The sequence below is a fragment of the Ophidiomyces ophidiicola genome (genome assembly GCF_022830035.1).
Source record: "Ophidiomyces ophidiicola strain CBS 122913 chromosome Unknown scaffold_43, whole genome shotgun sequence".
Taxonomy (NCBI): domain Eukaryota; kingdom Fungi; phylum Ascomycota; class Eurotiomycetes; order Onygenales; family Onygenaceae; genus Ophidiomyces; species Ophidiomyces ophidiicola.
The window spans coordinates 1,621-13,025 of NW_026054683.1; the positions used below are offsets into that span (position 1 = coordinate 1,621).

At 45.9% G+C, this 11,405-nt stretch overlaps 5 protein-coding genes across 5 annotated transcripts; 2 read left to right on the plus strand and 3 right to left on the minus strand.

Moving 5' to 3' along the window:
- Nucleotides 1–331: 331 nt before the first annotated feature.
- On the minus strand, nt 332–1,962 carry LOZ57_006441 (uncharacterized protein; the record flags this gene model as incomplete). The annotated part of the gene is made up of 2 exons (XM_049255459.1): nt 332–1,323; nt 1,380–1,962. 2 exons carry the CDS (start codon nt 1,960–1,962, stop codon nt 332–334), a joined length of 1,575 nt encoding a protein of 524 aa, XP_049105524.1.
- Nucleotides 1,963–2,896: 934 nt separating this feature from the next.
- Nucleotides 2,897–4,260, plus strand: LOZ57_006442 (uncharacterized protein; the record flags this gene model as incomplete). The annotated part of the gene is made up of 3 exons (XM_049255460.1): nt 2,897–3,173; nt 3,285–3,636; nt 3,702–4,260. The coding sequence occupies 3 exons, from the start codon at nt 2,897–2,899 to the stop codon at nt 4,258–4,260; spliced, it is 1,188 nt and encodes a 395-aa protein (XP_049105525.1).
- A 595-nt stretch (nt 4,261–4,855) lies between these two features.
- LOZ57_006443 (uncharacterized protein) lies at nt 4,856–6,374 on the minus strand (the record flags this gene model as incomplete). The annotated part of the gene is made up of 3 exons (XM_049255461.1): nt 4,856–4,909; nt 4,978–5,500; nt 6,226–6,374. The coding sequence occupies 3 exons, from the start codon at nt 6,372–6,374 to the stop codon at nt 4,856–4,858; spliced, it is 726 nt and encodes a 241-aa protein (XP_049105526.1).
- A 1,518-nt stretch (nt 6,375–7,892) lies between these two features.
- On the plus strand, nt 7,893–8,801 carry LOZ57_006444 (uncharacterized protein; the record flags this gene model as incomplete). The annotated part of the gene is made up of 1 exon (XM_049255462.1): nt 7,893–8,801. The coding sequence occupies one exon, from the start codon at nt 7,893–7,895 to the stop codon at nt 8,799–8,801; it is 909 nt and encodes a 302-aa protein (XP_049105527.1).
- Nucleotides 8,802–8,892: 91 nt separating this feature from the next.
- Nucleotides 8,893–9,426, minus strand: LOZ57_006445 (uncharacterized protein; the record flags this gene model as incomplete). Its single annotated transcript, XM_049255463.1, has 1 exon — nt 8,893–9,426. One exon carries the CDS (start codon nt 9,424–9,426, stop codon nt 8,893–8,895), a length of 534 nt encoding a protein of 177 aa, XP_049105528.1.
- Nucleotides 9,427–11,405: the final 1,979 nt, after the last annotated feature.

An 11,405-nucleotide genomic window follows, 5' to 3' on the forward strand; every position in this document is an offset into this window, starting at 1 on the left:
CCTCCACCGATCCTGATCAATCATCTTTCAGCTGCTGGATCATAAGGTCAGAGTAGTCTCGGATCGGATGTTCCTGCTCATGCCATGCTCGATTTGAAAATTCATGAGCCAACAATTTTCAATGTCGTGGGTGAACAGAATTGTCAAGTGGGGGTAACTATATGGTCAGCAAGACTGGTATCATTATTGAGCTATATCTATAAACATTCAGTCAAACTAACAAGGGAGGACAACACCCCAAGATACGCCTTGCAAGCAAGTAATTCCGCTTTGTCCATGACTCTCCTAGTCGCAAGTAAACCAGTCAGGTCAATTACCAGGAAGAACACAGTTACCACCATGGCACAGCTAATTTCTCCCAATTCTTTTCTCCTCGCGTATTAGCCAGTTCTAGATCACGCTTCATAAGAAACATGCGTCTCTGTCCGCAGAATCCTCCCGGCGAAGCTGTCCTTTCAACCGTCTGAAATGACCCCCCATGTCCTATTTCATGGTTCTTCCATACCTTCTGCTTCACAAGCTGACCTGGTCTGTCTAACCGGCGGGGATTATATTCTGGATAGCCAATTTTACTGACAATCCACTGTAAATTGTGAAATATCCGTTCAAATCTCTGAAAAAAGCCAAGCCAGTGCCATGTGTTCCAGGTATATGCTACCCTGATGTAAGGATTGACAAATACACCAGACCCTTGTTTGCCATTTGGTTCACCATAAGCATCTTCCAAGTCCGCAAATATTAGACAGCACTCGGCTCCTTCCCAGAAAGGCTCGGGCTCGTGACGAAAGCGGGATTTTATACTGGGAGAATACTTTGTTGACATGTTTTGGAATTGCACAGCATCAAAAGATACCATGCCACCCCAGCAGCTGCGAACCGGCACAGCATCACTCTCAGCAAGAACAGCATTTCGACTCTGTGCACTGCCTGTTGGTGGAAACCATGGGAAGAACATCAGGCCCATACCATAACCATTGGTATCACGGACCACGAAAGAGTCATAAAACATTACATTGGAAGTGAAATCAATAGCGCAGGCAGCTCTATATTTGTTTTGATTTGTTGAGAAGAGCAATTGAGCAGCATCAGTTGGGGAGAAATATATATCATTAAGAAACAAAATGCGGTCAAACTTCATGGTTGCATGGTGAAAGCCCACCTCATGCGGATGGGGGGTGTATTTGAGGTTCAAGGGTCTAAGAGCGCGATTTCGTACTTCGGCAAGGTATGCTATTCGCTTCGTTCGATTTTCCCCTGATGGTGTTGTTATGGCGGGAAGTTCTGATAAAGGGATATGGCCACCTGTGGCTACAGAAAAGTTACCTGATCGTATCTGTTAGCTAATGAGTGATGGGACCGTGCATGAAAACATTGCTAACATGGCAGTTTTTCTTGAAAGTGACGGAGGGCATCCCGCGTCCCATTGCCACTGTCATTCTCATATATGCTTATAAATACGTTTTCTTCTCCAAGTATATCAATCAATTCTAACACTGAGCGGCCCCATGGTCCTCGGATCAAGCTCGCGTTGATAATGTTGGCCGCAATGAAAATCTTCTCATTATTTGGATTTCCTCTACCGGAATCCTTTGAAGCATCGATTTTTCGCCGCAGCTCTTGATAGTGCTCGGGTGGAGTCTGGTACGAAGGATATAATAATGCTTCTAGTGCTGACAGTAAAATAAATGTTCCTACTAGCAATAAGATGACTCTAAAGACGCATCGGAAGGATCTCTTCTGGCAGTTGCAAGTGGTTTTGAATGGCTTTTCAATAAAGGATATTACTGAATGTCCCTGCCGGGCGTAATATTTTGCCAAGCGCCTTATCCTCAGGAGTCGGTTGGAGGTCATGGGATGGATATGATCTGGGGGTTTTGGGAGAAGGGTGACGCGATCTTCAAGCTCATCTGAGCTATCATCTATAGAGTGGCGAGGAAGAAGTTCAAATGAAGAGCGAGACATAATGTCGAGGAAATGCCGCTAGATCAGAATCAATCACTCTGGCGCAGAGGGAAGAGTGAGAAACTGAGATGATGCAGAACTGAGAGCGTGAGGCTGACAAGCCATTATTATTTGACGATCATTTTGTTGGCCACCTGACTAATAGTTAACCAGTGTTTTTCTTTTTTTTAGGGAGGACATGGGTTAGAGGCACCGCCCCTTTTCCCCTACTCTTTGGCATAATATAAAGGAGCCAGTGCGGCCACAACACCATAAATTTTACCACAGCATGAATACCATTTAATAAAGTCTTGACATTGAAATGCTCCATTATGTCATGACAACTACGGAGTATGTTGTGCAAAAATTCCATCTTTTGAATAAATATTTTTATGTTCAAACATTTTTCATGGAAATCTATTTTTTCATGTGTAACTTATGACACATTATGCAAACACTCCTTTCAAGTCTTCAGGAAAGATTACTTTATGATTCTGATTAAGCAATTTATAGCATACATAATCTAGGATGTCTAGCAAGCATTGCCTGCATGTTTAACTCAGCCGTCTTCGGTATGACAAGCTATACGGAGTGCGGGCAAGTCGCAGGTGCGTTATAGAAAGCATTCTATTGGGTTCTATTTTTAGATTGTAACTAATTCCAAGACCCATATTTTATAGCAGCAAAGGCGATATGGATTCACATAACTCCTGCAAGTAGGGCAGAGAGCTGGCTCATTTGGCTACGCGCTGCTGCAAGCCATACGCACTGACCGCAGTCCAAATCAATACATATTGCCCCAGTAAACTGGCAGAACACCCAAATGGCCCCCATTCTGGCGGGCAGTACGGTTGCCGCTCTTCTTAAACAGCATATATATGGTGCTCTCTCACCGACCTCACTTCGATGAGACAAAATTTTGGCCAACTTCCATCCCACTGATCTTGTTAAGAATATGCCTTATTTTCCTTGGATCATTTCTGCAGTGGTTCTTATTCTTGAGAATAACAGCGGCGCTAAAGCGCTCAAACGCACCGTTGGACCTGTCTCCGATCTTACATTTGCGAACCTAAGCAGAGAATGCAATGGATCTGACCCAGAGTTGTTCAAATGGGGCAAATGTCCAGGACTTATAAACTGTGTCTATTCAAAAATGGAACCCAACTATTCTCTAGGCACAAATATCGGCAGTAACATCGCCGGCCTTCTGCCAACAATATTGGTTCTGATAGGTCTGACTCGGCACTTCCCTTTTAATCAGTGGCGCTGCTACTTTGTTGTTCAAGATTCTGGCTGTTTTTGCTCAGGCACTTACTGAAGACTTGTCTGGATTTTAAAAATAGGTGCCCCCCCTCTGGAGCTGCTACAAACCGCCATCCTCTCTCCTCACCGTGCGCTAGCGACATGTTGTTTTACGATTGGCCTTCCTGTTACGCTATTTCGCCAACTAAGACCTTTGGATCAGCAGCTAGCTCAGTTGAATCCGCTAGACCCGCGCGTGCGAAAATGGAAGTTCAGCTTATCAAGTCTATCAAAAGGGCCCACAAAAGCGTCGAAAAAGCACGTTCTATTCAAAATTGTCGCTGATATGGTGATATTGATCCTCACTGGAATCATGGTTTGGAAGAATATAAGCCTTAACAGCTATGTGATGGTTTCATGGCGTTGCGAATACTCATTTCTCGTCATTGCATGGTAAGTTCAAATACTGTCAATCTACTTCATATCCATACAGGGAAGTGTTAATTGATAAATGTTAGGCCCGCTGCTTGTGTGGCCTGGCTGCTCTTTGCTGTCAGTCTTCTCTTTATAATGAAGGAAGAAATTGTGATTCATAACACCGAGAATCCACATATCAGATACAGCATATGGAAGCTTATGACCCTTCCCTATACACTCAATATGAAACCGACCTCCAATACAGATTCTCCGCAAACACAATCTCTGAAGTCAACAAACATCTTATTGGAACTACGTGAAGGCACTGGACCTGGAGCCATTCAGGCGACTATATGTTCTGTGGACATGATACAACTTGAGGAGAAAAATATCAAGAGTGTGATTCCAGTAAGTCGATCAGAGAAATACGTCAGCAAAGACCACTCTATTACAGTGGAAATAACAATGCCAACTGATTTTGGCCTACGGAGCTGGCGAACACTAGAAACTTGTATTGAGATTGTTGCTGTAGGTGTCTATCTTTATGCAACATTCACATTAATGAGTTTGACTTTCTTGAGCTCGGAAAAGGCAATGGTTTTTGCTACACAAATGGCAATTTGCTTAAGTTTAGTGAGGATTTTTGGATTGTTGTTCTAGTAAATGTTGTTTCTTTTTCTTTGATATTTTCTTTGATACTTTCTTTCCACATCTTATTTTTCTGCTCATACTTCTATAACTCCAGATACTTTGATACCTCTTTTCTATTCTAGACTTAAAACCAACCCATGTTACAAGGTCCCTTTGGGATCCCAATGGAACAAGACTGAATGTCAATCCCAATTGAGTTGATCCCAATCTCTTCCCAAAATTTGAAAATTAGTCCCAATTCCATCCTAAAATATGAATAAAAGGCCCATTCCCTTCCCAGTTTCAAATTTTATATTTTAAGTCCCATCTTTTTTTGAGTCAAAGCTCAATCTTTCTGCAAATTGAAAATCTTCTGCTCAGCACAGACAGCAGTGACAGTATGAACAGTATGATGAGTGATACAGTAGATGTGATGAATGAGATGATGTTCTAAACATGTCTGTGCTGACTCAATCTGCTTCTTCTCTCCTCACATGCAGGTTTTGTGATTGAAGAGACATAGTGGGACATGACTCCAATGTATTTCATTATTAATTTGCGATATACTTCGCACAAAGCAACCCCCGCGATCAAGTCCTCCCTTTGCCGTCCGTAGGTTTCTAGGTCACCGATAGTACTGACATGTTTTATTGAATGTCCCGTTGACAAAGTCATCTTTCTGTAGTTCAAGAGATACAAAGTCAGTTAAAAGCGGGAATCTCTGTGGAGGAAGCAGGGGACACGGACCATAAAATCAGCCATCTCGGCCATAAGCTCCTTCTCACCCGCGATCCAGCCCTTCTGCCTCTCTTTAACCTCTCCATCAAATGTCTGTGCCCTGTCAAAATCTATCCAGATTGCCCTTTCTGGATCCTCTTCCACAATCATCATATTCCTGGGATGAACATCATCGTGATAGACCAGTGCATCATGGATTGCATTCAATCCATCAACAAAATTTCGCATCCTGCTTTCATTGTAATCGGTCCATCTCAACTCCTTCATATTGGGAATGTACTCTAGGAAGATGGCTGTGGGCGGATATTCATCTTTGACAAACAACTCAAGATGTGGTAGGCGCTGCGTCGGATCAATATTTTCAATTGTTCCATAGAACTGAGGAGTTATACCCCGAGCACAGACTCCAGCGTGTGTCAAACGTCGATATGCCGTCGATTCACAGGTAAAGAGATTTGTTTCACGGATCTGCGAGTCCCATGGTTGTTTAGGACCTTGGCCGCGGTGCTGTGGAAAGTGTTGGAGAATCCTTCTGCATAGGAGTCAAGCCAGTGAGAAGTCCAACCCACCATTTTCATGACACATGTTTTGCCTCTGATAACCACCAAGAATATCACACAATAGTCCCGTTTCGCTAGCCGCTCCCGGAAGCTGATCTCGGTTACTTTGACATTCATAAACTCCATTGCAAGTGTTGAATATTGGCCGAGAAGCAAACCTGAATAAACGGAAGCTGAAAATCAAGCAAGCAGTTTGTGGAGCATGTCTAATAGCAACGCTGGATCCATGGTGGCAAGAACTATGGATACATGTGATCAACTGATTCTTAAGTCCCGGGTGACCTTCTCAAACCGCCTAGAACCCAAGCGCAGGAAATGGCACCTGCATACACAGACCGTAAGCGCGCAGTTCTTAGCCAACCAACCCATGCGCCGCAGAACATCCCAGTCTCGTCAATCCCGCATCGGGCGCCCTTTGACCAGACCTAACAATAACTGCCCGCGCAATCCCTGCTAGTCGAGGAGATGCAAGCTGAAACTGTCCCATTTAGCGCGTGTTCACTAGTCACTTGTATGGAGATGTGCCATTATCCTCTATGAATAGTGAGGATGTAGCCACTAGCCGGCATGGCTCGTCGGCTGTCAATTTTGTTCCCAAGCGGCGGGTGGCCCGGACTATATCAGGAGGGGATGGCCGTTTCAGCAGACCCGGCCCACCCAGACAGCCTGTGTAGCTGCATTTGAGGTTGATACTTACATAGCCTTTCCGCCCAGAACCGCCTTGGAAAGTCCATGCAGCGGTTCGGGATCGCCAACCTTGACAGCACAAGCCATCGGCGCAAAGAATGCGCTCAAACCCTCCACCTGGAGATGGTCACCGGCAACAGTTCGATTTCCAGCCCACATTATGAAGGGATGGCCGTTCCTCTGTCCATTTTCAGATAACCTGATGGCGGCGCAATTTTTGCGTTATCTTGCTGTGCTTTTCACGCAGCCTTGCCTCGCCATTTGCGCACGGTAAATCGACCCATTTCAAATCCGGCATGTCGGTCTGACAATGGACCGTTGCCTTACCAATTAGGAGTCCTGATTAACCGCCCAGTGCCAAAAATAGGAATCTCAAAAAGATGGATAGCCGGCTCAACTCAAGACCGTGAATTGAAATTCAAGTATAAAAAGCTCAGCTGCTACAAGAAATCTAGAGTTCAACCATTCGATCTGTTGATACCAAAATTGAAATACAGAATCCGCGCTTGTGTGTGTGTGTGTGTGTGTGTGTGTGTGTGTTATTCATTATTTTTCCTAGGCTCTTATGGAGTCTTAGACTATGAAGAGCCACTCTCCCTAATCTGGCTTAGTTACAGCATGTGTCTTGATATCTGAGCTTCCACCACTTCATTCTGTTGAAGTCTTAAACTGTAGTATGTTCAGAGGAGATCAAGACATTATCTGCAGAACGCGCCGCCTGACAGCTGGAAATGGGGCACGGCGCTGGCAACAGGTACAGCCCATGATCAAAACAAATATTGACAAGTTCTCAGCCAGGTGAACTACTGTATGAAACAGCACGGATCCCGCTATGGCTTGGTGCTTACAAACAATGAACTGGTTGCTATCCGAAGACTGGATAATGACGGCATTCTGGAGCTCTCGGCGCCAATTTTTTAAGAGAGTCATGGAACAGCCGCTCACCCGCATCTCATGGTTATGCTAGCTCTGTGGTATCTCGGCATGCTTGCTGCGCAGGATCTGGGTCAAGATCGGTGGCATCTATAATGAAAGTTCAAGGAATGATTACTGTGCTGAGCATCAGGGAGTTGGAGAATTGGAGAATGGTTGGCGAAAGCTCCGATGTAATCTTTTCAGGGAAGGGATTGTAGGGCCTGTACTCCATACTCTGTACAGTAGTTAGCTCTCGAAATTGGCTCTTTCAGTTTCCCAAACCCTAATGCCAACAAATACTTATACATATTAGGACTAGCCCAGACTAACCCCTGATTCCTGAAACTTTGTCTGGACAGTGCCTGAACAGTATTGTTATGTTAATATACCATTGGTATCAGCAGTGGTGACACATTTCTAACCTCCTCATTGGCAAAAACTGTGGGCATCAGATGTGGATAACCTATTGCCTGACTGGGCCTAACTAGTTTACAGGCTAATGTCTGGGCAGAAAGCATATATGAGAGCCTGTCAGGTGATGAGTCTTCCAAATCCAATGGAAGGCCTGAGCAACTCAGCAAGCCAAAGGCGGCCTTAATGCTTCTTAGGTTGAAAAATTAACATTTCACACGCTAACCCCTCATACTATCGCTTTCATGTAACTAATCTACAACATTCAATTTTCAGTACAGTTATATTCCTTTCTCCCTTTCTCATTAACCCTGTCTTGATATTTTTGTTTTGGTCGCTGTAGCAGTCAAAATGTGGGCACCAGTAACCCTCCCTTACAGGAGTGAATCCCCGTCTATACCCCGCATACCTTCTACAGACGAAATACGAACCTGTTCAAACATTATCTGGGAGTCCGCTGACACCAAGGTCGTGGCGGTAAATGATGAGATTGTGGTTAAATTTGGTGTCTTACCTGTACATGAAGGCGAGGCTCTGATTCATCTTGAGCGACATGCCCCTCAAGTGCCAGCTCCTCGACTATATGCGATGTTCTACGATGATAAGGAGCTTTTTCTTATAATGCAACGCATGCCAGGCGTGCAGCTTGACAAAATATGGTCTTCATTGACCGAATCCGAGAAAGATGACATTATCAGTAAACTTCACCGGATATTTGACGACATGCGACTGATTGAGTGTCCCCAGTTTGATTTCTATGGGAACCTGAGTGGCGGTGGTGTTTCACATTATTTATTCTACAGCCAACATTCCAGCGGCCCCAGGCATTTGGGACCGTTTAATGGTGAAGCTGCTTTTATCGCTGGCCTTGTAGGAAACTTTCGAGCTCTGGTGGAAAAGAATCACCGCCCGGACTTTCAAGTCCGCTTCTATGAAACTTACCTTGGCCGCGTATTTCAAGGGCACCGACCTACTTTAACCCATGGTGATGTGCAGCAAAAGAACATCATGGTCGCAGAGAATGCAGCACGGCGGAATAGTCAAGGAGAGCGATCCTTTGACGTCGCGCTTGTAGATTGGGCGGATGCAGGATGGTACCCTGAGTTCTGGGAATTCTTTTCCGCATCTATGCTTTTTCGTTTGGTATACTGGGAAACTGATTGGTGCTGGAGAGCCCAAGAGTTTCTTCAAGTTTACCCCGCTGAATTGGCCTTAATGCGCATGTTTGATAAAGATTTTACGGGTTGGTATGGTCCTTAATTTGAAATTTATGGTGAACGCTGTTATATCAAAACTTAAACTTGGGTTCGAGAATTGATAGTATAACTTCTCTTCTTAGAACTCTCTAATCTTATACATCACTGCGCAAAACGCCAGCGTTGCGCAACGCGGGAATTGCGTGCTGATGCACCCATTCATTGCACTTGAAGATGGGACGGCGCACTTCACCAGGTTCATAGCGCTCCCCATCCTGCCTCACCCAAATGATTTCATGGCGGTTGGTAACTGGGTCCTTTTCCCAAAAGTTAATACCCTGTTGTCTAGTTGGCCTTGGTAGAGCTTGCAAAATATTATCAAAACTTCCCAGGTCGAAATCCGCCTTCCGAGCCCATCCGATTTGCAGATATCTGTGCAAATGGGTTGTTTTATCGGGAAAAAAATTGTCTCGCCGTTCATACCTCATGCCAAGAGCTGAGATGATGTCGCCGGTAACATGGAACAATGGTCCCATGTTTTCATCCGGGTATAATTGAACAAAGATTCCCTCATGGTATCGTTTGACTGGATCGAGGGCGTCGAAAGCCGCCGTGTCAAGCTCCACCGTGAAGACCTTGTAGTATTCTTGCTGTTCTGTAGCCTTTTGTGAAAGCCCTAAGCTGGACATGTTTGCGTTTGGAAGCCCGAGTCAAGTTGTGAGAGTGTCGGTTTCTAAGGTAGATGTAGTCAGTTGCCTAGGTCCCTATACTAAATATGGTCAACAGCTAACTTCCTGTTAACGAACACCCACCTGCTCCCCCAACTATTGCTAGTGGCTGGTTTTTCGGCAAACCAACTGCTATTGTCCGTGAAGGCCTCCTGCTTCGTGGAAAGAGTTGACCTGTCTAACTAACAACGAATGACTAGCATAGTGAAGCTGGCACTCCGTAGAGCTAGATGGCATAATTTTTTTCTATGGAGAAGTGGGCATGATATGGCCCAAGGTAGTATTGTAGCCAAAGCATCAGCACGGAAAAATGCGTTTGCGGATTACTAGCTAGTTGCTTCCTAGGAGGGGTCAGGTGGGCAAAAACGCGATGCTGCCTTGGCGGAATCCCCCTCCCCCATATTGTTGTGTCTGCACTCTTCTCCCTATCGCATTGCACTGACCTCAATGCATGTAGCCAACTCATACCTTTACTCCTCTAACTGAGATATATCGACCGTCGTTCCAATTTTCGTAGACCGCGACCGCAGCCAGAAGGTTGGTACAACGGCTTTGCAAAGCCCCTTGCTCCAGGACAAATGTTTCCATAGTGTAAACACCATCGACCGCAGTGACGAGTATTTCCGAGCAGGAGCCAGTAGCCTAGGCGCGATTCGAGGCTCGTATAGGGTTCGGAGTGCCGGAGTTTGAAATAGCCCCTGAGGAGCATTGGTTGGCTGGTCAGCTGCTCTGCATGAACTTAACTAACTACCAAGAAAGCAGGCGAGCGCTGCGGTAATCACAGCCGCCGTCCTAATGCCACTCTTCGGTAGTTTCTACAGTGGTTATAACTAACTAATCTCCAGCTGTGAGTTGATTTTCACCTTACTTACCCTCAATAATAGGGACTTAACCAAGCAGCAGGCGGACGGCCCGTGAGAAAATCTTTCCGCTGCAAGGGGCATCCTCCTATGCAGTTAGCTCAGGCTCTTCCACAGACATTCAGCCATTGAGCGACTGCGAATAAGCGCCATCATCTGCACAGAGGTCAACTAGTTAGCGAGTAACTCCATAACTAGTTTACCAGTTAACTAGTTACGAAGTACCTGTTTACTAGTTATATCTCGCCCGATTGGATTCGTATTCAATTACTCTCTTGCGATTGCTGGAACTGCGGTGCCTTGGCGATACTTCGACCAGTGCGATGAGGTCGCTTTGTCAGACTGACAAAGCTGGCCTGGAACCCGGTGGCTGCGGGGTCTAGCCGTCAACCGTCAATCGAGGCAGCCGAGCTTAACGTTTCGTGGACCTTGCCCTGTTGCCCGAGGCTAAGCAGCGGCGTGAATGATGCTAGCCCACCTGCGCAAACAGTCCAAGCTTCACTCCCTGTTCATAGGGAGCGAGATCGTGGCCAGACAACGCGACTATCTCAGGCAAACCTGGTATATCGACGCCTTGGTGTTAGCTAACAAGCACCTCTTTTCCAACGGTTCCGAGGTCGCCGTCTTGGAGCCGCTTCGGATACTCGAGCTCAGTTCTTTCGGCCGACTCTTGGAAATGGCTGTGAGAACCCGCCGCCCTATACCCCAGATCTCAAAACTTCCCCGGACCGGCAGCTCGGAAGCTTTTCTGGGCCCCAGGACCCTGGATAAACGGCCTCGAACTGCCTTAGCTCGCCGCTGGCAATCCAGGCCTTACGGGCTGATTGTGAGAAAAACTCATGTGAGCTGGTCAAAGACAATTGATACCAAACTGTGTTTACCGTGGCTCGCCTGGTGCGCTACTCCACCTACTCTGGACCAACATGAAGTATTTTTTATAAAGGGCAAATATCCCCCCCCCCCCCCCCCCCCCCCCCCCCCCCCCCCCCCCCCCGCCCCTTTTTCCCCCCACACCTGACTACATCTATCATTTTTCACTTCCTGTCTCACTTCATCTATACATTTGTATATGATTTGACT